The 27,485-nt window shown below is 36.9% G+C and overlaps 1 protein-coding gene across 5 annotated transcripts in view; it reads right to left on the reverse strand.

Annotated features, from left to right (window-relative positions):
* Positions 1–27,485, reverse strand: part of LOC109063348 (DNA-binding protein SATB2-like) — a 48,824-nt gene that overhangs the window by 15,410 nt on the left and 5,929 nt on the right. For 2 of the 5 annotated variants that reach the window (XM_042763902.1, XM_042763899.1), the window contains exons 1-9: positions 25,632–25,719; positions 25,088–25,284; positions 15,576–15,791; positions 11,812–11,994; positions 3,740–3,866; positions 2,665–2,788; positions 1,817–1,919; positions 730–771; positions 40–617 (exon numbers count right to left, since the gene is read on the reverse strand). In XM_042763902.1, the coding sequence (XP_042619836.1) occupies positions 40–617; positions 730–771; positions 1,817–1,919; positions 2,665–2,788; positions 3,740–3,866; positions 11,812–11,994; positions 15,576–15,747 (1,329 nt within the window). In that variant the 5' untranslated portion in view covers positions 15,748–15,791; positions 25,088–25,284; positions 25,632–25,719. Of the gene's footprint in view, positions 1–39; positions 618–729; positions 772–1,816; positions 1,920–2,664; positions 2,789–3,739; positions 3,867–11,811; positions 11,995–15,575; positions 15,792–25,087; positions 25,451–25,631; positions 25,720–26,824; positions 26,945–27,485 lie in introns of those variants that run through there. The other 3 variants (XM_042763900.1, XM_042763903.1, XM_042763901.1) reach the window with 3 other exon arrangements.

Consider the following 27,485-nt stretch of genomic DNA (forward strand, 5'->3'; position numbering starts at 1 on the left):
GTGAATAACATATTTTCCACCATGCAGTCTGTACTTTACCTGTGTACGGTTGAAGGCAACTCGAGCGAACACTGCCTGTGAGACACTGGCCCTTTTCAGCTCGTCTCGCACCTGCTGGTAGATATCAGAGGAGACTTCCGCAGATGAGGGGTTGGATCCGGGCTCTCCAGGGCCACCGGACTTGCTAGGCCGCGGGATGGGTGGGTGATTGAGAAACTGTTGGTTAAGAGCCTGTGGATGCTGATGCAGGAGGCGGCTGACGGCCAGCTGCTGGTTGATTAGATGAGCCATGGCTAACTGCTGCCTCACCAGCTGTGGACTGAGCTGGGGTGAGAGAAGTCCTCCAGGTGCCAAAAGAGGTTGCAGGGTGGCAGGCGGAGGTGGAGGAGGCACCTGAGCCCGTAGCGGAGGACTGTGATGGAGCTGTCCGTGAGATGATGGAGCTTGTGGCTGCCCTTGGGATGGAGGCTGAGACTGGGCTGAATTCTGTGGTTCTCCAGAGCTGCCTTTCACCAGAGAGCCGGCACTATTCAAGGGACCGAGCTGCGCCAGACCAGCCAGGTGAGAGGGCGGACGCTGGGCTAATATACAGAAGTCAGTGAGACTGTCCCTTTCAACTGTGGAGGGATGGAGATGCGTATGAGGCACTAGAACACACTCTCTAGTGTTCTAATAGACAAATCAAAGACAATCTTTTACCCAAATAAACATCAGAATGTAGATGCTTACCCTTGATTTCCGAGCTCTCCCGTCCTTGCCACAAATAATCCCCTGAAACAAATACAAGGAACTTATTGTAAGTGACAAAAGCATTCATTCACTTACTCAATCACGCTCACAATGAAAAAACAATGTTCTTTCATGAATATAAAGTTTTACAACTTGGGTTTACAACTGTATGACTGACACATGAGTCATCCAGTGGGGTCTCTCTGCACTGGCACACACATCTGGCAATGCGGGCTGAGTGTTTAGCTCTGGGAGGCAAGGAGCAGAACTAATGGAGGTGGCTCGGTGTAACTCAACACCACTTACTCTGTCAGCGTGCCGAGGATCGCTTTATTCTTTGTTGCTGCTCGCTCTCTCACTGCACTTGGGGTTTAGCCCCCACTTTGATCTGTCCTGCTGTGTAATTATTTCACTTTTTGAATGGGGCAATGAGAGGAGGAAAATTGTCACAGGCATTTGGATGCTAAAAGGCTTAAACAGCAGAGCTGTGGGACGACTCCTTGCAGGACCTGTCAAGGGTAGACCCCCTGCAGCATTTTGGGTGAAGGAACAGTGGTTTGTATTAGGCTGCGAGGAGGCTTAATTAAGTTACCCCATCCCAGGTAAGAGGAGTCATTAAGAGATAATGTATAAAACGTAGCACAAAACTCAAGGCTTGCTCATGACTCTGAATACCTCACCACATGCTAGAAAAAGGAAATCTCTGAAAAAAAACACAGTCACTGTGTTCGAATATGCCTAGTTCCCGACTATATAGCAGACAAAAAAACTGTATGTCAAAAGAGAAGAATGTGTGATTTCATAAATTCATAAAACTACAGTATTCATAAAACAACTTCTGAAGTGCACATTCACTGAACACTTTACTATGGCTTAAAGCCATGGGAGAGGAGTTGGCAGTGGCAATGAAGCGACGCAACTAATGCCGTAAATCACATGACAATTGTAGGTTCTTCATTGAATGTAATACCTACTCAAACAGTATGCGATTTTGATCAAAGCTACTTAAGAATTTTACCTGGATTTAAAGCTGGATTTTGATTAGACAGTAAAAATACAGCCAAAAAGACATCCGTACAAGCCTTACCTTTAATTTTTTTGTACTTCTTGTACCAGCGCCCAAACTCTTGGCACTTAGCAGTTGAGACATTAGCATAGTAGGAACTATTCGCTATTGAGGAGATCATACTCTGGAAAAAGTAAAAGAAATGAGAGAAGTCAATAAAAGGAAAAAATGGGAATAACGACAGAGGATAACGGAAATTAACACATGGTCAAGATCTTAAAATTGCAATGATAAATGGTCTATAAAACACATTACTGTGGAAAGCCACCCAGGCAAGTCAGATAGCGAATGCCGCGACAAGCTTCAAGCCGCAGTGACATAAGTAGAGACGAAGAGCCACACACATATGCAAACAATTGATATGAGGATCAACACCCACACAGAGTTCCACTTAAACACAGCATGCACAGATACATAAATCTTTAAGATTGCTCGCTGGAAATGAGCAGAGCAAGGATTGTGTATGCACACCCACAGTTACACACACACACACACACACACACACACACACACACACACACACACACACACACACATGCATTCTCTCTCTCTCTCTCTCTCGCGTGAAGTAATTTCTGGTTTTTAGAAATGGCCCATGAATGTGGGGAATTTTTGAGTAAATTTCAGATTGATGAATGAAAAACGCTTAGACTATTTAGGCTACATTAACCATGCACTGACGCCATTGATTGGAACATCTGCAAGCATAATGCAATACTGAGCCCAACATTTTCATTTATGTTATACTGCTAATTATTATGTTGTTAGTTTTGGAAGAGTTGCACCAGCAGTGCATGTTTTACTTATCATCTTAAATGGTCAAATCTATGTGTTGAATTTGAAAACATCTGAGTGAGTAGCAACTGTACCTGGGAGAGAGGACATTCTTTGGCCAGTGTGCTCTGGTTCATCTCTTTGAGTAGTTCTTTGAGGGCGCTGCGTACTGTAGCGTGATTCCACTGCTCTGATGGAAGGTCCTCCAGTTTGGCAAAGCTGTATCCATAAAATCATTATTACTCATCCCTCCATTACTCTACAGTAATCATCTTCAGTTCTGAATCAATAACTACAGCAGGCCAGGTCAATAATAATATCACCATGGAAATACAGGGAAACAAACCTGGATAATACACGACTACACAAAGACTACAATCTTCTCATTTGGACCCTATGTTTATCTCCTCAGCATCCAAGAGTAAACTGCAACCAGTGGGCATGAAAGAGCTCATTGAGAAGTGCAGATAAAAAGTTTACCCTGGCCTATCTCCTGCTGTCATGTATGTACAGGGCTTTAGAGGCTTGCTCTACTGTCTATAATTGACATAAGCAAAATAATCCCTTAATTATTTTGGCACTTGTAATGGAATAAAATATATAGAAAAGGGAAACTTTTGTATATTTTCTCATTGCAAACATTGATAATATCTCTCATTTATTTTATAATAAATATTATTATTGGTTATTTATAATTATTTAATATTATGTTTATGATTTATTACAAAATATTATAATTATTATATTATTATAATACTTAATTGATAATAAACTAAATTAAATATTAATATAATTACTATGAGACTCCCCAGTCATCACAAGAATATTCAATTAGAAGGATTTTACAAGCTGATACCACAATATAACCTGTTTAAATTACACAAGATATTTATTTATTTAGTAAATAAAATAACTATTTATTTTAGTATTTATTTATTTTAGTTATTTGGTTATTATAACCTAAAATTGGACCTATAAATTATTTGATTTGATTTATTATGCTAATAATTGTTGTAAAAATATGTTTTATATTATATATTTTTTAGTTATTTTAAATTCCCTCCCAAAAAACATATAACCATAAAGGTTTTTGATATGCAGAGAGTTCTCTGCTGAATCAAGAATCTATTGAAGAACCTTTATTTTTGAGAGTGCTCTGTGGCCTCTTACCTCTGTAGCTGGATGTGTAGCGTGACCATGTGGTAAACGTCCAGCAACATATCAGCAACCGTTGCCTCTGGAGCATCTGTCAGGTAATGGATGGGCAGGGGGTTCCAGCGGCCCACCTTAATGATGCCTGTGAAAAGGAAGCAGAGAGAGGGGGAGTCAATTAACCCCACTTGATCTCATTGTGCCTCAAATTTGTGTAGCATATTTCCATGACATCATCAGAGATGGCCTCATGTCAATGATGGCTGTAATGAAATCTCAATAAAAAAAAATAGGTTAGGAGGGGCTCCACTCCACTGAGTAGGCAACTCCACCAAACCAGAACCAAACCTGGCATATTAAATCACCTCACAAGGACCCACTTACAGTAAAAATCAACATTAGAGGGCACACCATCTCGATGATTGAAAGACAGTGAGACAAGAACATTGCGTGATCGGAAAGAGGGGATTGAGGTAGGTGGCAGACCAATGTAATTTACAACATATGGTGAAATACATAATTATACATACCGTTCTAAAGTGACAAGGAAGCGTAATGGGAAATGAGTCATATATTTATAATTTACGCTACCTGGGGGTTATTACATTAAACATTTTGGAAATCATACATTTTGGAAGGCTTTGTTTCCTTCTCATTTTCTATGGTGCTTCATCTTGTGCTATAAAAGCAGACAGCAAGGAACAATAGTACCAATGATAAGGCTTTATCTATTAAATACTTATCAGTCAGGAAGAAGCACCTAACACACATACTGAGGGCCACACCAATAACTTCGGGCCGAAGGGGCACCTGTGCCTCTTTTACAGCCAAGGAATATATATAGAAAGCAGGCGCTTGTCTAGCACATCGATGCCTCTGACAATTACATCCACCCCCAATCCCCCCCTCCATTAATGGGCCGTCATAAACACAGGTCAATGATTGTATGATTAACCCAAATTGACTGTTATAAATGCCTCTTGTTGTGCAAAGGAAGAGACAAGCATTTATGGCTGAGGAGTAATCTGTAATCGGGGTGTCACTGTGAGACAAAGCCATATTTCTGAACAATGGCGTCTGATTGTTTTGTAAATACTGAAGAGTAACTAAGGCCGTCCCACATTAACCCAGGTGAAGGGACGTGCAATGCTTCCTATTTAAAAGGGATAGTTCACCCAAATATCACAAGTCCGCCATCATTTACTCATGTTATTCTAAACCATACCCTTTTTTCTTCTGCAGAACATAAAAGCAGTAGAAATTTTAATGGTTAATGAATGTAAAAAGGCTACAGTAAAAACCTGTTAACTGGTTAACAGTAGATTCTTACTATATAAACTGAAAAACTGTAGTAGACCTAACAGGACATTTAGTTTAATTTTACAGTGAAAGTAAATGAGTTGAATTTTCATTTTAGGGTGAACTATCCCTTTAAATTTGTGTGGTGGTATTTCCTTAAAATGTACTGAACCCGAATAGGCTAACAGATCAGGATAAAAGCTAAGCAGCAGTGGCATCTACTGAGGGTGCTATTTATTTTTATTTTTTTCAAGAACCACACTGTGCTATTAAAAATTAATTAGCTGAATCTATTATGCCCTCCGCTCTATTTATTTCCAGATGTCGCAATCATTGTCAAGATGCGGCTTACATGTAAACCGGACCCTGTGCTCATTGCATTATTAACCGTTTTCCAAACACTGCACACGTCCGTAAACACTTTTCGACACGCACTGCTCGTGTGCATGTGCAGTCAATGTACATCCCTTGTGCAAATGTATATATTCAACACATCCGACAACAGGAAGTAAACCTGACCAAAAACGAAGGATGTGCCATGAAGAGATACAAAACACATCCACACACACAAAAGTATTTCGCATGGTCTTAGGAGGGACTGACTGAAGCTGTGAAAACTAAACAATGCTAATCACATTACTATCCACTAAATGAGACCCAGACACTGCCGCTCTCTCTCTCTCTCTCTCTCTCTCTTGTGCTTTAAGCTGTTTGTGTCATCTAAAGAGCTTCAACTGCTCAATCACACATAGACATGCCGATGGATCACTTACTTCTATCCAGACACTGTACTGCCATGCCACTGCTGCCACTAAAGCCTGACTGAATGAGTTAGTTTTGGACAGAATTTGCTTTTGCAAATTAGCAACAGTGAAATTTTTCTCAGTTCACTGTTTGTGTTTTGACTAGAGAGAAGATAAGTCATTCTGTGTGACCTGTTTCACTGTTTTCTTCCACTATTGGCTGATTGCTCCTTATGTGAGAGCTTATCAGTGTCAGAATCTAAACAAGGCCAGTGTGTTCCAATGCCTTAGGCCCCTAGATTATAAAAAATGGGCATCACTAGTTTAAAAAATGGTCTTAATATAAAGTAACAGATAAAGCCACTGCAACATTGTTTCCTTTAAGTACTTCGTGCTGTATATTACTGTGTGCTTCATTGTAACAGATTCAGTGTAAATAAACAACAGTTGAGAACTAGGTACAATGAATAGGCCTATGAATTAAAAGATATATGGTACACAAATAAAGATAACTGATGTAGAACTATGTAAACTGAATGCAAAATATTACATAAAGAAATATGTCAAAAAATAAAAATGTAAAAAGAATAAATAAAACACAAAATTAAATAGGTCTTATAAATCTATATGAACACCTCAAATATATGAATATATAATAATTATATAAATAATAATTATAAACAAAAACATTTTTAATGACTATATACACAGACATATTAAAGAGCAGATTTATCTTCATGTACTGTAATTCTCATCAACAGTGCTATAATTTCTTCCCTATATTATTCTTGAGAAAGCGTGACAACAATTATGCTTTAACAGATGCTGTTTATACCATGCAAAAGTGCTTTAAACATTAAACAGTAAGCTAAAATAGCCTCAGTGTACTTTTTCTTTTTTTTACATTTATTTTTCTGTCAATTGTAAGCAAATGGTCAGGTGTACTTTTATAAATGTTATCGAAAGAACTCAGTGATTATATTGGAAGGGTCTAGGTTTGTCACTTGTGCTCCCTTGTTTCAGAACTGATCATTTATTTATTATAAATTATTTTGTAAGCCCTCCAGTAAGTCGGCGTCCCAGACAACCACTACAAGAGGGGCCGACCCTGCTGGTGACCTTTGTAACTACAGTGAACTTCTATCTTCTTAATATGCAGGCCTCTTGTCTTTGTTCTAAAGGTATTTGTGGAGATGTATTCCCATTTCAGACAGTGATTTAAAGAAGAGAAGCAAGTCAGACAGATGAAGACAATTTGTGTGATTGTTCCACGCCCCCCTTTAGATCTGTCCTCCTTTTCCAGTCTGGTTTTGCTTTGATTTTTGAGGGGCATTGCTATTTTGTCTCATTGTGCAATGCTGAATGTATGCTCACTGTAGAAATCTTGAGTAAACCGACTTTGAGCAGTAGCATCTATTAAGACTGAACCGAGATGCTCTTAATGTACTTTAAGTTAAGCAGTAATTTATTCCAATTGCTGTAAGAGCTGAATGTCAGTGAGGTTACCCAATTCACATGTTTAGTGTTAGACAGCTCACTGAATCCAATCTGAAAAAAGCAATGAGCTCTGTTCCAATAAAAAGTGGTAAAATGTATTCCTATTTACAGTATGAGCTAGCATCATACAGAGACTGTGGTAATGTCATTAATGAATCATTTTTAACTTGGAAAGACTCTGTTCCTTGTCATTTTCCTCCTCAAGTACAAACCATTGTTCCCATTGCCACATTAAAATTCCTCCTCCCAGTGCTGGGCTTTCATGTGGTCGGCTGGTGGCTTGGCTAAAGCTTGTGTGTATCCATCCATACACACTCGCACACACAAATGCAACCTCACACACAGTATGAAAATGTTCCCTAGCACCCATACGCTATTCTGCAGAGCTAGTTTGGATAGAAGCACTGATATCCAAATGTTTGCTGTTCTGAATGACTTAGCTGTGTAGAAGTTACGCCCCACTAAATGAGTCGTGAAGACCACAGATTGTTATGATAAATCATTAATAATGTATCTATATAGATTTAATAAATCAAATGGGAAAGGCAGGCCTGAGCAATACTGTCTGTCTTTCCATAATATACTGTATTATGGTTTTACTGTAATATCACAGTATAAGGATCTCATATATTTTATGCGATCAGTATTTTGGTGGAAATACCATAGATTCATAAATAATCTTTTGGGGGGCCATGATGAAAAGGCTTGTTAAAAGGATAGTTAACCCAACAATTGTCTAATCATTTACACACCTTAATGTCATTCCAAACCTTGACTTTCTTTCTTTTGTGAAACCAAAAGGAGACTTTTTTAAATAAATGTCAATGCTTGGTTTCTGTCCAAACAATAAAAGGCAATGGGGTCCAGTGTTGTTTGAAAGAAGAAAGAAAATGCCTAACAGTCTGGAACAACATGAGGGTGCGTAAATGATGTCAGATTTCTTTTTTGTGTGAACTATCCTTTTAACTAACTTAACCAGCATGCCTCCCTTGGTCAGGCAGTTTCAACTTCAGGCAGACTATGCTGTGCTATGATGATCTATATGCTAGAGAAACAACATTTCAATATAAATCAAACAATCCTGGTCTTAGCTATTTTTTTTAACAGGTGAGTGAGTCTACTACTACTTTTATTAAAAGTAAGACAGTTGAAATCATGTGATCATAAAATCATCAGAAATAATATCATAATAACATAACATAGACTGTTTTTATTGAAATAATACTCATATTGATTAAACAATGATTTAACCATGCTTATGAACATATTGTATGCAGAAGTGAAACTATGCTCCAGATTATAGATTTATGGATTGGGCAGATTCATCTTATTTTGAGGTCAAACCGTAATAGTTTGTGTGGCTGTCATTAATTGACCAAACAGACAGAGCATCAAAGACCCCTGGCAACAACGACAAAACTGATTTGCTTCTGATTGGCTGCCAGGCGTGTCAGATGGCAGATGGAAAGCTAACTCACTTTGGTCATAAATCTAAAGGATTCGTTGAGGACAGAGATAGTTTTTTTTTTTTAATTGCATTTTATACCAAAAAATAAGATATAGTTCACAAAAAAAAAAAGAAAAAAAAAATCATTATTATTTACTCACTGTTATGTTTTTCCAAGATGCAGCTTGTTTACATACGTTTGTGGTATCTTTATGGTGTTTGACAGTAGTCAAAATGAACATTCATCGTACGGAAATGAGCAGTGTAAAATTTTTTGAAAATTCTCCTATAATTGTACATGGAAAAAAGCAAACAGGTTTGAAACAACATGAGGTAAATAATGTCAGAATCTTAATTTTTGGGTGATCTATCCCTTTAAGGTAGATAATCATTACATTATCTGCACATGTGAATGCTCACAAATGTTCACACTACAGATGGGAATTAGTTAATTGTCATTGCTCAAAGTATGTGAAGTGACTGTCCAGGCTCTATCAGGCAACATAACATATTTTTTTTATCAAACTGCCCCAGTTCGACTGGCTGTGGCTGCATGTCAAACGTGGCAGCACAACAATGCACTCGTGCTGTAATCCGTCACCACTGTTAACTGTCTGAAGCCTTAAACTACAGGTCTGTCCATACGATTCTAAAACAGTACTCAGACCCTTATAATTGAAATAAACAATATCTCCCAGTTAATTACTGGTCAGGCTAATTAAAGAAAGGCAGCGGTGCTGGGAGAGGAGCTTAAATATACCACTACGAGAGAGCTATGCAGGACACAATTCAAACAGGGAGAAAATAGATGGGACTCTGTGTAATTTTGGTTGTGAACCACAGAGGAAAAAATGTATAATTTAAGCCAGAAATTATTCATTTAACATAAACGCTTGCTTTAAAAACAAAAAAGTATTCATTTGAGAGGAGAGTTCTCTCTCTCTTTCATTCTATCGCTCATTCAGGAATAAACTGAAGTCAGTGCAGTTCTTCATAATGAGAGAATCTTGTTAGTATGTGTGAGCGAGTGTGGGAGCATCATTTTAGCCATAACCCTCTCCTTTTTATTTTATCTGGCCTCATCTGAACTGATCACTGTGAGGGTGTGTGGATTATATTGAGCCTAAACGGTTTGTTTTCCAGTGCTGTCCTGTCCTCCTCCGTGTCCTTTTGATATTGTTTAGCGTCTGTACAGAGGTTGCCGCTTGTGTTTCTGTGTTTAGGGGAGTAGCGTCTGGGACTTCCTCACAGATGTGGCGCCACTGTATGGGCCAGACAGGACTATTTTGTCTTTCCAATCATAATGCCGCTTCTATCAATTTGCATACTTGTTTAATTTTATAGCACATAATGGTATTTTAGGAGGTTACACAAATGGCTTGAGTCGCTGTGTGGGTAACATATTGATCTGTTTTTTGGCTCTTCAAAGGAATCTCTAAAGGGCGCTTTGAGTGTATTTAAAGACACGTAGTTGACCTATGAGTGACTCATGTTTTTTCTGTTTTAGTTACGGTGTATATTTAGTTGTCAAAAAAAGAGAAAGAATGCTTATCTAACATTATTTTTGATGAATAACAAGCTGCAGTCACACACAAACACAACCACGCAGCATTTCATTTTAAAAACTACAATCACTACAAAAACGTAGCAGACATTTCATCAGCCTGACTTAAATGATCTTTTAATTAAAGGTTGAAATGTGGCCTTTCAAATTTCCCTCTCTGTTTTCTGACAATACATTTAAAATACTTTCAATAAACTGCAGCACCATTAAATCGCACAGCAAACTTTGTTCTAGTCAGATGTACAGAGACTACAAACTGTGACTACAAACACTACAAAAAAAAATAAGCTCACATAAATGCCAAATGCTCAACCTATGAAGTAAATCGTGATGTCTTTTGTTACCCAAGGATCAACATGAAGTAATGACTGTTTTACATTTTCTCCATACTTCACAGAATACAAGTAAACTCTCAATCTACTGGGAGATGACATTCATGTGTACAACAATAAAGTAAAGCATTATATTGCTTCTTTGGCCCACATACTTATAAACATTCTCCATATACACACACAAACACACACACACACAATGGACCCATACTATGAGAGTACAAAGACCTCAAGCAGACACAAACATGCATTCCCACAAAGTTGCGAAACACACACAAATACAGTTCACACGCATCTTTTTTGTGACGTGATAATACTGCATTCTTTGCCTCGCCATTTCCTTTGTTCTTGTTTTTAATGAGATTTTCAGAGTGTCTGTGATTCACTTTTGTTGAACAAATGTCCTTCCTCCTCCGTGTTCTCAGACACATTAGCCCAAAACAGTATATCCTCCTGTCAACATCTCAACAGCCGGACCTCCTCTCTCCACTCCATACTACTCTAATCACATTGAACTGTAAAGGGCTTGAGTACTGCATACTGTGCAATACATACTGTACACTGCTTTCCACACTACTGTACACTAATTCAGGAATCCAGTTATATCTGGAATAAATAGGATAATTTAGAATTTTCATAACACTACAATAAGTTTCAATTCATTAACAATAATTAATGCATTAGGTATCACAATCTAACAGTAACAGCATTTACATAAGTTTACTTATTTAAAGCTCAACAAAAGATTATTAAAACATAATGATTTAAAATGTACTTCACTTACAAAAGGACACGTTTGAACTTCACATGAATACAAAGTGCACTGTTTTAAAAGTGTACTTAAGAGTTAAAAGTACACTTTAAGTACACTTAAGTTATACAATCAAGTGGCCTTTTATTTCCTTGAGATTATATTACAGCTTTTTTTTAAACACATTATAAGATTTAAATTACACTACTATGTGCACATTTAAACACAATACTTTTTTTTTTTTAAAAAAGGAACTTTTGTGTAACATTTGGCAGCTCATTTAAATAATACATCAAGATAAACGTTAAAATATCTGATATTGTTCTGCTTTTTCAAAATGTAAAAAATTTAAGTTCTAGTCATTATTTATTTATTATTGATCTTACTGAAATTTAAGAAGAAATTCATTAACTGTTTTGAACATGCATCTCAGAGTCTGGGACAATGTTGAACTCACCATGTGCCTGGGCTGCACAACTGTGGGAGTAGCCAAGGGCGAGAAGTGCAGTCTCAACCAGCTGAGTGAAAAGGATGTCTTTCCTGACCAACACAAACTCTGCATGTTCCTCCCGGCTCTCTCCATCTGATATCATCCCTCCATCCACCTGCTCCACTATACAGAAGACTGGAATCATCAGACCTGCAATACAGTAGAGCAGCACGGTATAGAAAACATTAGAGAAACAATGGTCAAGAGAAAAGAGCTGAATTGCTGAATATCTGTTAAAAAGGAAGTCCAGTGACTGAGCTGATATTCTACAAATGGACTCATTTCCACACAAATTTTTTTAAATATTCCCATATAAATCTCATTCACAACTCTATTTCTAAATATAGTGTGGCATCATTTTGAATAGTCGCCACGTGCTGTTCACAAGAGATGTGTTTTCATTAGAAATCATTAATGATTAATAGGTTCATTACTTGCATTTGAATAAGGTGGCCAGGGTCAGTCGCTTGTCCCAGGTTTCTTAGCCCAATGCAAATAGTCAACATGAGCAAACCATTCAGATTGTGTATCAAACCAACCATCAAACCAGCTACGTTATACTCCATTAAAGCTATCAGTTTTTTATGGTGCCTCCCTTCACTTTGTCAGGGCAGCTGAGCTGATATCTCCTCAAGTCAACGGACTGCGTGCTAACGGCAGGGTCACTTAATAAAATTAGCTGCATGAGCCTCCAACGGATATGCAAACCTTTCTGCCTTCAGTGTTTGAGGTTACGGCTCATTGCATTGCAACTTAACACATCATTTTAGTAGTGTTGACTTTGTTAACATTTTAGTTAAAAACATTTATGATTAATCCGTAAAATATGTTGGCAAGTGATTCAGTGGGTACAGAGTCCCGTCTTTTAATGGGATGTCGAGATGCATAGTCATTCGCGGCTTGTTGAGAAATACTACGCAGTACAAAAATGATGCCTGAAAAAAAAACACATCCCACCCAAGCTTCCTCTGGTTAATCTAGGCATAACCTATCCCTTGGTTTTTCAATTTCCCTGAAGTGCTCAAAAGCCTCCTGACTATTAATTAATACCCCTTAGAAATTATAGACTGAAAGCATTAGGCAAAATCCCAGTTGTACTAATAAGAGCAGAGCAGTACAAAACTCTCTCCTAATTTACACACACACACACACACACACACACACACACACACACACACACACACACACACACACACACACACACACCCACACACAGTTCCATCCAGATACATATACATTCGCGCACAGCTCCCAGAGCCCCTTGGTTTAATCAGTCAATTCCTATATTTCTATTTCCTTTCCATTAATCACCCTGGCTTCCAGTTCAGAATGCTCTTATGGAGTGAATTACAGGCCAGGGGCCGGTGCCAATTCAAGTAAGTGAATTTCCCCCAACAGGGAAATATAACTGTCAACACACAGCAGCTCCCAGCAGTCCCTCTCTCTCTTTCTCTCTCTCTCTTTCTTCCGCTAGCTCCCATGGGCTCATCCCTGTACCCTGTATGAGCACGGCTTCATCATAAGATAACAGCATCAAGTCTATAAGCATCAGTATCTGACTCATTTTTGCATGTGAGTTTGGTGTTTTTTTGTAGAGTGCAACGCTCACTCTGAGTAGGTCTTTGTGTTTCTTTGATTATCTGTTTTAATGCACATTAATGCCTGAACATTTTTTTAGACTTATGCATGAATTTTGAAGTCTGTCATTTAAGGGTTATATAGGCTTGTAGACTTGTAAACGTATTTATAGACTATACTGTAACCGGTGAATATTTGCTTTAAACTGTATATAAATGAAATATAGCAGCAAAGAACATACTGCAGAAAAATAAAATAATAAAATAAATAAAAATAAAATAATGAATGAATCAGCATTTTTGTCTTGTTTCTCAGAAAGAATAGCTAAGCAGCCTGAAAATAAGATAAATTTACTTGAGAAGCAAAGTCTTTAGTTAATAATAATTAAAACTTTATTTTCTATAATCCAGTTTTAGTCATCAAATTTGATTTGCTTTAGATACTAAAAAAAAAAAAAAGATTGCAAAAATGATTTTTAGCAATGCAGGCATGTATCTGAGTGATTCTGAGTGAGTCCACGTCTGATATGTGTGTGGCCCACTCTTTAGTGTTCCATTGTGGTTTGGAGAAGACTGTTTCAAGACAGCTTCTGATTAAAACTAACCATTTGGTCCATCTGCCAGGGTACAGGAAGAGAAAGCCCTGCTACTTTCCTCTTCTACCTATTCCAGAAAATTCTTCTACTTAGATATTGTGTCAAATTAAATCTGCTTTAGATGTGTACAGCAAGTCAAACTCACACATACACACAATCACAGACAAACTCACAGTATACCTTGTTAAGGTCTTGGCCTCTAAAAATATCTAATCTATATCTGATATGTGGCTTTATGATTGGCTACACAAATTGTTCACTTTCAAGGTGAATTACAGCTTGACCTTAGTGACATTTTGCCCCAATCCATAACATCAAGAATAAAACAGTGTGAGGGATGATAGAATATGATAGAATATGACACTTTTGCTGAGGCTGTGTGTTACTGGACACAGACTGTATGTTTCCTTAGAGAAAAATGTGTAACTGCTTTACTGTCAGGACCACGTCATGTTTAACTGTATGCGGATCATTGATATGATATTTGAAGCAGTAACAGCAGTATGGTATACAATATATCTAAAACTATATAAACAACACACATATATATATATATACAGTATGTATACACATACAGATGTTTTGTGTTGGCATGATATTACCAATTATATGGTATATAATTATTACATTTAATTAAAGAAAGAGGTCTCTTATACTCACCAAGGCTGCATTCATTTGATCAAAATACAGTAAAACAGTAATATTATGAAATATCATTACAATTTAAAAAGTGTTTTCTATTTTAATATATTTTAAAATGCAATTTATTCCTGTGAAAGCAAAGATGAATTTTCATATTATATAAAAAGAGCATATCTTTTGATACTTTTGAATGGTAGTTACCATTCAAATTGCACGCCACTCTATTTGCAAGCCAAATAAATAAACTTGTCTAGACGAAAAATTTGCAATATCAGACTTGTCTGTTTTTTTTTTTCTTTTTTTGTTTTGGTGAAAATCTTGATGCTGAATTTAAAAAGTTCATGTCCATGTTATGTGTCAACTACCCATGTGTAAAAACATATTTAAAGCCATTCACTAATCACAGTTGTGATCACACATCTGTATGTGGCAATTTGTTGGGGTCACTGTAATCAATATGACCCCCCTTCTGACACGCACTACTGCTGCAATCAATAACTGGCCAAGAGAAATAAATCAGGTCTATATGGCACTTACTTAATTCCCTGAGCTTATAGTGGCCACAACACTCCTGTGAGCAGAACTAAAATGGTGTATGGGATTAAATTGATCTGCATCATGCAATATGGGCTGGCTCTTTTAATGTCAGATAAATAAGATAGAACCAGACAAACTGCATAGCTAGATGTGCTGTTTTAATGTTTATTCATTTTTTTTTTACAATTCTATAATAGTTCTCTCACTAATTAAAAAACAAAATATTTTTTAAAGCAGTGGTGTAGTGACTAGAATTTAGGCACACTAAGCCACACTGCTAGTGTGTGGTCTTTCTTCAACATACAACTAATAAAAGAGGAGAAACTCAAGAAAAAAAATACAAGAAGTGTATATACAGTAAAAGTTGTGAGTGTTTTACCGCAAAGAGGTCTCTGTGGGGCCCCATTGTGGCGACTGCGGTGACCTGTGGGACTGCCGTTGAGTTCCACACGACCCATCTTTGGTGGGGGGCCGCAGATCTCAGGACTGCTGCTCCCACGTCGCTCAGGGCTCTCCCGTAAACGAGGGCTCTCTCCTCCACCACGCTCCATCCCCCTCCACACTACAGGGCGAACACCAGCCAGAGGATAAGGACCTGAGACAAAAAGAGAAGGAGACCTCATGAAAACACAGCCAATACAATACTAATGCATGTGCTTTTTTCTGAACATCATAAATTGTATATTCAATTCCCAACTAATTGGTTGGTAAATCTAAGTTATACAAAATAATACCACAACAATGCTTAACAGTACGTTTTTTTGTGTGTGTGTGTCCTCACCATGATAAATCATCATTTGGTTCCAATAAATCCTAAATCAAATCAAATGCTAAAGTTCTTTTTCAATTTTTACAGAACTGAATCCAAATTAAGAATAAACTTTCATTAGCATTTCTCTTCAAAGTTTTTTGATCAGGAAACTCACAAATCAAAGGATTCCCTTTTGTTGACTCTAAACACAACTAAAAGAGACAACAACTCAAAGATATCAAACTCTTTGTCCTACAGTGAATTGTTTAAGAGGACGCTGGCATCTTATCAAAAGCATCAGCAAATAGAAAAGCTGAGGCCCAGTGTCTCGTTCTGCTCCAGAGTCTATGGGGAATGTAAACTAATGTGTATGTGCATTTAAATATGTATGTGTAGCCAAAATGACAGACCTCTAGGCAAATATATATGAAAGCAAAGATGCTCAAAATCTTTTTATGAATTAAGTTACTCTAAGTTTTTTAAATTATATCTGTATGTGCATGCATGCAAATTATTTTTGAATGCACATGAATGTCTGCACACATTCATCTGAGCTATAGACCTTTCAGAGGTCTTTGTTTTTCAGCCAAATCTTTAATATTGGTAATGTCCATCAGAGTCAGTGCCAGACTCTATTGAGTCCATGCCAAAAGTTAAAGACTAGGAACATAGCGCTTTGATTAGCATATCACTTCCTAAATACAGAGGGATACTGATGGGATAGATAGATAGATAGATAGATAGATAGATAGATAGATAGATAGATAGATAGATAGATAGATAGATAGATAGATAGATAGATAGATAGATAGATAGATAGATAGATAGATAGATAGATAGATAGATAGATAGATAGATAGATAGATAGATAGATTTCAATGTCCACACTTTCTGCTATTCTTCTCACAGTGGTTATGCAGAAAACATCATTCTTTTCTCTGGCCCTGATGAGGAAAACATCATGGAACATAAAAAAGTCCAGAGAGAATTACAAGCTGGAGCTAAATTTTCAAAATGAATAATAAATTAAAAACATTAGCCTCTGCGTGATTAAAAACCTAATGCGGGTCCAGAAATCAAGTGTCTGAATTCTTTAGAGTTTAATAAGCGGGTGGGAGGAAAAACACTTTAAGAGCATTTGAATGGAAAGAAATGTTTTAGTGTGCTGCTGAGGGCACAAGAACTGATGGTCCACACTGTACTTACACACACACACACACACACACACACACACACACACACACACACACACACACACACACACACACACACACACACACACACACACACACACACACACACACACACACACACACAGAGAGAGAAAAGAGATTTACAGAGCTTTTGACACAGTTTAATAGAGCACAAGTGTGAACAATACACTACAACAAAGGACATGCATGCTTATGAAAACACACTAGCATGTATATACATATTTAATAGCACCCATTAAACACAGCTTTCCAATTAAAACTGATATTCCCTCAGTGTACATGCAGCAATTATTTCTCAGTTCTATTGTGCTGTTCATGTCAAAGTTTTCTTTTAAATGGCACGAAGTTTGAAAACTCTGCACCTTGGTAACAATAGAGGATAAGGTCCTAAAATATAACAGATACAACCCGCTGCTATGTGTAAAATCACTGTGATCCACTTTAACTGTATGAGGCGAACAGATCTGCTTTTAATTAACAGCTCGTCTATGATGCGGGCTTGCCCATTAGACTTGCAGTCCCAGGGGTAAAATAAAATCTCTTCACAAAAAGTGTCTTGAGATGTTTCAGATACTTGCACTGAGCCAAACAAGAAATATGAAAGATGAAACCGCAAACGGACACAATGGCCACTGCACTTGAGTTCATTGCCATCAGTGACGCTGACAGCTTTTCATCTGTTTGCCTACAATTCACACTGTAAAGTCTTTTATCAGTCTTAGTTCATCTAGCACTAATGGGTTGTCTTTGTTCCTTCCTTTACTGGGCTTCACAGGTCTAAACCTGCCTGATTTTAATGAGTCTTCCGATCCCAATCAAGACCTTGTCTGAATCTCTTCACTCATCTCTATGCTAATCTCTCTCGCTCTCTCTTTATCTGTCTGATCCTTCTCCACCCCGGCAAATATTTGATGGTGAGATAAAACCAGCTCCAGTTTGTCTGCCCGCCACTCACGTATGAAGATGGCAGTGGCTTTGCAAAGATGGCATTGTAAAAGATTATTCTGGTCAATACACACCTGCTGTAACAAATCAATACAAGCCTATTGAAGAGGTACACTTATAATTATGATACACTACTTTGGATACTTTTGCAACAGACTACTGTGATTCAAGGTTTTGGAATTCATGGACTCAAATGCGAGGTGAAAGATGTTGTGTGCTTATGCTGTAATTCAGCACCACAAAATCTCATTCAGCTTTTGCTGAGCTAATGGTGAGACCGCTTCATAAAAGCTTTATCAGCAGAGAGTGCGTTCCTCTATTTCATCAACAGACTGGAGATAAATGACTAATTTATTAATTTCTAAATTCAAATAAACCATTAGAAGATTATAAAGCATAAATGAGACAGTTATTAATCAAGGAACTCTGCCACTGCAGTTTCAATTTATATTAATTTACTCACCCTCATATTGTTGTTATAAACGTGACTTTTGATTTTTTTTTTTTTTTTTTTTTTGTAGGACATAATATTTAAATGTTTTAATATTATTATTATTATTTTTATGTTCCACTGAAGGAAGAAAGTCATACAAGTTTGGAACAACGTGAAGGTGACAGAGTTTCACTTTTAGGTGAACTATTTAATTTACAGTCATCATAAAAGTGTGTCTTTTTTAATTCCTATCCTTCCAACTGGTTGGCATCAGTTAGAAATAGAGATAAATGTCTAATCAGTGCAAGTTATCAAGAATAATCAACAAAGATTATGAAGATAAAAAAAATGAAAGCAAGATATTGATTCAAGATTAAGAAATTGCTTACAGTAAGGTGATTAATAGCAGGAAGCACTATGAAATACAGAAGAAATTATAGCATTTAAAATAGTACAGCTATTACAAATTTCCATACATACTAACTGAAAGATACACAGCACCTTAAATTTCAGTGTTAGAACAGGTATTCACAACCAGATACACAGTTCCATTTTTATTTGTAATGCTTGCAGCCACACATTACAAACATAACTAATGACTGTTATGTTTAGGGGTAGATGAGAGAAGCCAGACGAGGGAGTGGAACAGAACTCCGATCCCATGAGACTCAAATTTCCAAACTACGACGACCACACTGCAGAGACTCTCTCCTAAGCATGCGATATACGTTTTCTGTTAACCTTCCTCTCCACTCCACATTGCACTCTTTTCTTTGGCAATGAGAGTGGCCTCTGCCAGTTGTACCACACACAGGAAACTGAGGGCAGTAAACGACACACTGCTGATCTGACTATACTCACACTGTCAGTCAGTATACACAGAGAAGAGAACGATATTGAGAGACACTGAAAAAAAAAGCCAGAAAGTGGGGAAAAGGGAAGCAGAAATGTTGACTACAAAGATGACATAAAAAGCAATTTCACAAATTAGGTATGGAAAAGATTGTTCGGCAGGACAAGCGTGTCCAATTTTTTGCTTGTTTCCAACACAAAGTAATAAAAGCCCTTTACCCGACAACAGTTAATAACAACTAATAGGGACACGCATGCAAATGAGCGATGAGATAAAGCTGTGTGTTGTTCAGAACCTGGTGGTATCATAGTATCTTTGTGTTGACAACAAGTTAAGGCGTTAACCTTATTGACCAGGGAATAGGGCTGTGATACTCATTTATTGCAGGGTTATTAAAGCATCGGCTCAGTCAGGGTACAGATAAAGCAGGTGAAGATGGTTAAGGGATTCGTATTGAAGGCCCCTCAGTGTCTCACAGGTGTGTGCGTTGGGAAGGGAAGAATAGATAGCTAGCAGCTTATCACCCATGAATTTGATGGCAGATCAAACTGTAACCAAGACAGATGATTACAGTGGAAATATACATAGTAAGACAAGCTCGATACTGGGACTTCCTTGGATGTATGTGTAAATATACACATACATATGTGACCCTGGATCACAAAACCAGTCTTAAGTTGAACGGGGTTGCTATTTGTAGCAATAGCCAAAAATACATTGTATGGGTCAAAAATTATAGATTTTTCTTTTATGCCAAAAATCATTATGATATTAAGTGAAGATCATGTTCAATTAAGATATTTTTTTTATTTTTTTTTTTTTATTTCCTACAATAAATATATCAAAACTTAATTTTTAATTAGTAATATGCATTGCTAAGGACTTCATTTGGACAACTTTAAATGCGATTTTCTCAATATTTAGAATTTTTTTTTTTTTTTTTACCCTCAGATTCCAGATATTCAAATAGTTGTATCTTGGCCAAATATTGTCATATCCTAACAAACCATTTATCAATGGAACACTTATTTATTCAGCTTTCGGGTGATGCATAAATCTCCATTTTTAAAAATTGACAGTTAAGACTGGTTTTGTGGTCCATGGTCACACACACACACACACACACACACACACACACACACACACACACACACACACACACACACACACACACACACACACACACACATACACACATATATATATATATAAATCTCTTATGAATATATGAATATATATAAGTAAAATATACACTTGATATTGAGCCAATGAGACATATACATTAGCAGTAAATTTATGTTAGAAGGGAAAACATGTTCATATTACTGATTTGAGAAAAAGTAAGAAATAGAGTTGCAATAATATCAGTGAGTGTGCAAATGTACTGGACATGTGCAGAGAATAAATCGATTCAGATATGAAGAGAGGGCACATGTTTAGTTTGCTAATAAACATCTTAGACAGTAAAAGATAAAGAGTGAGCAGCAGTTTATTATGTTCTCCCTAAATCTCTTGCTCTCTGACTTGCACATAGACAAAAATGGACAAACACAAGTGTACACAAACACTCAACACACAGAAACCACAGAGCAGGCTCACTGCTCTGACACTTCCAGGGACCACACATTGACTCACAAAAATCACACATGGTAGACTACACTGAGCAGAGCTATAAACCAAAAATGATGAAAAAAAAAAAAAAAAAAAAAAAACAAGGGGGTTTGTTGGTGACTGCGGTTTGGATTTAGGTATGTAGTATTAAATGGTTTGATAATATATACATAAATATATAGGGGCTGGCTGTCACAGGGAGGTTGTCACAAGGAACATATCTCAGTAAGTTTTTGAGTCAAAAATGTGGACTTTTCTTGCAGTGGTTTTGTAAGGTTTTACACACCAAGTTCAAAACACTCCTAAATTAGAATATTTTTGTGAAATCTGTCTTCTAAACTTTCAAAAAGCTTTTGATATGCACAATAATACCATACTTGCATATTCAAGCAATAGTCAGCTATAGCCTAATGACAGATTTTATGTGAAAGGCTGAGCTGTGCTCTCAGGACTATACAAGGACATAAAAAAATAATAAAAAATGTTTTCATATGTTTAAAAAAAAATAAAAAACAAAAATGTTCTTTATTAAATACAATGTTTGTTGGCCGAAACAATAACTTGATGTTTTCATAATGTACATTTTACATTTTTGCTGTTTCGAGAATTATTTGTGTTTTATTTTGGTTTTACTCTATGAATTTTACAAAAAAAAAAAAAAAAAAAATAACTGATAGTTAAACTAAAAAGTTAGCTGATAGGGTGCTTAATATCAGCTTTGACTGACAACTTACCCACATATACTGTGAAATGAACTGCATGAACGGTATACTTAGGCTACTTTGAAAAATAAATCTACTCTGAGAAAAAAAATTACCGATGAGAAAGAAAGTTGTACTTGTTTATTTAAAATAATAATAATGCTAAAATTCAGTTGTCACCAAAATCGAAGGAATCGCGTTAAAATGCAAGCTAGTAGGCCTTGACGAGCTATTTGCGGCGAATTGATATTAGGCCTATTCTACTAAACGAATAGGTTTGGTCCAGCGAACTGCTCGGCCGGTACAGTGTTCCAATTCTGCTAAGATACACAATAAAAAAAAAAAAAAAAAAAAAAAAAAAACAGCTATTACACAAACACCTGTTACCTTCACTAATGAAGGCCTACATCTGTGAATCACTGTGCGGCACCCATGGGCCAGTTTAATCTTTCAGCGACTACTATCTTCCAGCGGAAGAATGATGTTTTTTAAAAATATAGTATTACTTTTTTGCTGATGTGTTGTGATATATGTGTGGTATTTTACAGAGAAACCTTTTTATAAAAGCAACAAGGCAATGCTATTTTGTAAATATAGGCTCAAGCAGTTGCTCGCTGCGTTATTTTTTCTTACACTTCTAGGCACCTTGAAACTTCCATACAGATATAACGACAAGTGTCTTATGTATTAAGCAAAATGATTAACAGGTATCGTAAGTATAGGCTAAAGTAAAAATGATCTGGGGCTGAACTCTCCCTGAAGTCCCTGAAGGTAGGGCTGGAGAAAACATGCCGTGAATAAATGCTGGATTTGATCCATTCTGATGCGCTCCCCAAAGCGCGAGATCCTCAGAGGCTTCCATCTATTGCAAAAGTACTGAGACGTATAGAGCCTCTCTGTTACGGAGACTAATTAAAGTTTTGTTTTTCCTTTTGGTCCTGGTTAAGAAAACGTCTCCGCTGGCTATGGGGGCCAAGTTTGTGCAAATGAATAATGGATACATCAATGTAACTTTAAAAAGAAACAGAATGATCTCTACCGCTGATGGCAGCAATATAGCAACCATACCTCCCCTCTTGCACAGGCATGATTTTGTGAGTGACTCTTCAAATACATTGCTGTAAAGTTTTAAAGTGATGTATACATAACTCGGAGTTTGAACTGACAGGGGAAAAAATATCGCATGTAATATAATAACAAATCATGTGCACTCGGCATGTGTTTTTTCTTTTTTTAATTTAGCTATTTACTTCAGAGTTCAGAGTCTAATAAGAGTAGGCTACAATTGTCTTCTGGATTGTGGATCCATTTCCATGTAATGTGTATTGTTTTCGACAACAGAAGGATAGCGATTTAATTGCTTCATTCTGAGTGTTTTTTTTTTTTTTTGGCTTCTAGCAAAGACGATTTGGTTAACTTCCATCATCTTTATATTGAAGAGAAATCCAAGGGCTCTGTAAGGAAAAGGACTCACTCTCTTTCACTTCAAAGATTTGTACTCTTAAAGAGGAATATTGTGCTTTCTGATGACATGAGATACCTGTTACAGAAGCAGACGCAGGGCACAGGTTTCGTCGCATTGCAATTAAAACTTAAGAAATGTAAATATCCTCAAACTATCTGATGGTAATAAAAATGCATAGACTTGTTGTCTTTTTCTGATTTATTCTGTGGTGCATGCCTAACCGTGTTCGATTTTACACCTAAATGACTATCTTTATAGAGTTTCCAGATTGGCTTTTTAAAAATATTTTAATCTAACTGTGTAATAATGTGATTTAATCGAATTTAATCAGTATTAATTTGATCGAAAGAGTAATTTTCGTTGAATAAAACAATCATAATATCGTGCCTGATTTTTTGCTTCAGGTTCCCCTAATACAGGCTGTTTCTCCTCATTAAAAAAAAAAATAAAATAAAATAAAAACTCAATTAGCAGTTGTTTAAAAACATGAGGTACATAAAACAAAAAGTACGGGGTTTTACAAACCATGAACCATAAGCGAAATATCGTTTATCTACTTTTAAAATGCCACAACATTTGACAACCTTCTTAAACAACAGAAAGAAAAAAAAAAGAAGAAAAAAAAAACAGCAATACAATAACAATATTGTTAAACGGAAAAAAGTTTTACGGGTAAACAAACCATGAGCATCAGTTTCTCAAGGCTGAAAATTATTTGACACATTGCACAGAATAATAGCTTTGTTTTGGTCTTCTTTCATATATTTTACAAAATAATACAACCACCATAACATTTTCGAAATCAAGTCTCAGATTCCCCTCTTTGATTTAGAAAAGAAAAAATAGGCTCCCAATAAATAAAAATAAGTAAATAATGAAATAAAATAAAATAAAATAAAATAATAAAATAAAACAACGTCTGAAAATGCCAATCACACACACACACACACACACACACACACACACACATACACACACACACACAACGTGAGGGCGTTGAGACTTCAAACATAAAAGTCAAACACGTGTAAAGCTAAACTTGAGGCCTAATCTTGTTGCAGCTGAAGTAAAAACAGCATTTCCACTCAAAAATGCTTTAAGAATGTCTAATAATTTTACACTATTTATTTGTAAAAAATATAAATATAAAAGCTCAAAATCATTTTTAAACATGCTCCACCTCAAGGGCTTTACAACGCTTTGAAACACACTCGTCAGTAAAGAGTAATAATTTATTAGAGAATCTCGACATGTGTATTAAATTAATGGTTCATCTTTAACCGAATATAGTAATTATGTTATACTCTTCAAAGAAATGTCATTATTAAAATTTCCACCCGATCGACAATGCACAAGGTGCATGACTCTGGTGCTCTTGTTCTGAACTCTTCTGAGTTTTGTAATTAATTAAAGGTAATTGCACGATGCTATTATTCGAGTATTGCAATTATATCTGAAATTTAACTTATACAGAAACATCTCAATTAATATTATTATTGAACTGTTTCATAAAAACATTAATATTCTGGTGAATACCTCCTCATCCGCTGCATTCTGCATTTTATTTTTTCAACGTCAGTCACTATCAAAGATTTTAATCTTTCACCGACATTGTTTACTCATTAAAAAAAAAAAATAACATGCGAAAAGTGTTGCACTTGTCTTGGAGAAGCACGCTTTATGTGGGAATATGTAAAACATCCTTGGCCTTCTAAACTGCTTAATGGGCCTATTTAGTTTTCTTTATAAAGGCCTAAACAAATGTACCCCTTATATTCAAACACAACATTTATGTTCAGCTGTATTCAGAATGGTTAGTTCGATTTGAAATGCTACTTAGTTCCCCAACAATTGTTACAGTAGCAGTAATGGAAGCATCGGATGAAAGAAGACGAAAGTTATTTTCTGTTGAACTTACTGCTTATGGCGTGTCGGTACCTCGGTTGGCCGTTGAGAGGACTCTGTCCATTGATTAAAAGTATTGAATCCAGGGCTGGGCTTCTCGCTTCCTCGCGGAGGACTAAATACGGTCGAGTTCGGTGGGTTCGGTATTGAACACTTGGGCTCCGTGCTCTGTGCGCTGTGACTGAGCCGCTGGAACTGAGAGACTCCGAGCTGAGGGGAACAGGTAGCAGGAGATAGACAGCATGAAGAGAGAGAGAGAGAGCCCGCGAGAGAAAAAAAAAGAGAGAGGACAGTGCACGAGATTGAACACAGCACAGAGATCCGAGAAGTTCCGAGAAGTGACCGAAGACAATCTCTCCGGCAGTAGCTACAGAATCTTGTCACCGTTTACCGCGAGTTTGAGTCACGAGTGTCCGTGGCAGAACTGAAAACCTCAGCAGCGGGCGCAAAGAGAGCATCAAAATCTAAAAACGTCCATCTATGTTGCTGCATGCACACAAAGAGAAACCAAGCTAAAACAGACGTCAAGTATCGGCTTTGTGCGATGCGGACATTACCTATTACAACGGCGTAAAATCTCAAGAACAACAATGTGAGTGTGTCACTTTCAATCTCTCCCTTGCGCGGCGCGCGAACTGACGGAGAGCCGAGAGAGGAGTGGGAGGGGAGGAGGACTGGAGAGCAAACGTGGAAGTGTGACAGGGAGGGAGGGAGGGACGGGGCTGTCCAAGGTAAGTAATTAATGCATTCCATGTATAAGTTATCAATAGAACAACTTTGCTGAACTAATGTTTAGCTTCTAAGTTTGACTTCTGTTTTAACAATTATTTAATTATTTTGGTGTGTTGACATCCGTTTTAAAAGCTATTCAATCATTCGCTTGCATTTCTATTGAGAAGCCGTTTCAGATCAACCGGTATCTCTTTTCAGTGCATTTTACGCGATATGAATGCATGGCTGTCTTGTAAATGTTCACTTGTTAAACCGAATGACATGATACAGAAATGATGACTGATCTGCTCGACAGACGTTAAACAGTGATATGGACATACAGTAGAAAGTATGCAACTTGCGGGGAAAAAACTACACGGGTGGATTTGTGGGTTAATGTTAAAACGGATAATGGAAAAACCTTGTTTGGAAACCATGGATGAGGCACTTTCACGTGAACACCGACTACTTAAAATGCAGCTAATTTAGTTTCTGTGTCGATGGCAGAGTTGTTATTGTTTTAACGGAATCACCTTCTAATGGCTGATTTCTCTATCATAGCGCATTGGAAGTGACAGACTCATCTTTGGTGGTCCTGAGTCGGGAGGACAACTCACAACAGCACAAATGACACCATCTCAACAAGCCTTATAGCCTAAAGACTGAAAATCTTCTAGACTGTGAAACGGTTTGTGATGTGCACTGCATGACAGCGGTGGTGTCCAAGAGAAACGAGCAATGCTGGAACACGCGGGGGATGTTTTAGGGTCTCTCTGTCTTCATGTGTTTTCATCACTTTCAACTCACAATACAAGCTATCAAAGTTGAACCTGAAAACTTGTTCTCGACAATATAGTTCCTAAAAATATCCTTCGCAATCGTTTGTTCATTTCTACAACTATGGCCTCGGCTGTCTTTATCTCAGAGAGCTATAGCCACATATAAGCTGCATCACATGAAGATTAAAATGCATGCAGACATTCAGATTTACAGGTATCATTCATATGTTTGTACAAAAAATAAATAAAAAAACCCTTACCTTTGTGATGGTTTAATGAGAACTCATTAACTGCACAATGGTGTGTGCTGTTGGCTGCTCTGCTGCTTTGAGACACACGGGGGTGTGAGCGAACGCTGGCTGATTCTCCAACCTCATTCGTCACTATTATAATACCAGATAATGATCACGATGATGGTGTTGCAGCGTTGCGTGACAGGTAAAATGCAAAATGGAACTGTGTTGTTAATACGGACTAAATAATGCAGTCGACCAATATATATTATATAGAACTTGAAATACTGGTGTCTGCTGGCTAGAATGAAGCCACACGAAACATAATCAAATATTAGTTGGATGGACTTGTTGAATATGACAGAACGCAGTCATGAATAAAATATGAAGTACTGCATGATGCCTGTTCATCTCATTTAAACTTGAATAGGTGAGTGGAATTGTTCCTATTTTAATGTATAGTGGCAAACGAGTTGGTGGTCACTGACAGAATGAAAACAGCTACACGAATCTTACCATCAGCTAAAGTTTAGCTTGTTTCATCAACAAGCTCCTTTCCTTTCATAACTCCACTAACTAAATGTAACATTTATGGTTAAAAATACAAATAATCTGTTAGATGACAGGTCTTTGGGAAAACATTATTATTATTATTACTATTGTCATATTATTATTATTATAATCATTG

Source organism: Cyprinus carpio, chromosome A9 (genome assembly GCF_018340385.1).
Source record: "Cyprinus carpio isolate SPL01 chromosome A9, ASM1834038v1, whole genome shotgun sequence".
NCBI classification, from domain to species: domain Eukaryota; kingdom Metazoa; phylum Chordata; class Actinopteri; order Cypriniformes; family Cyprinidae; genus Cyprinus; species Cyprinus carpio.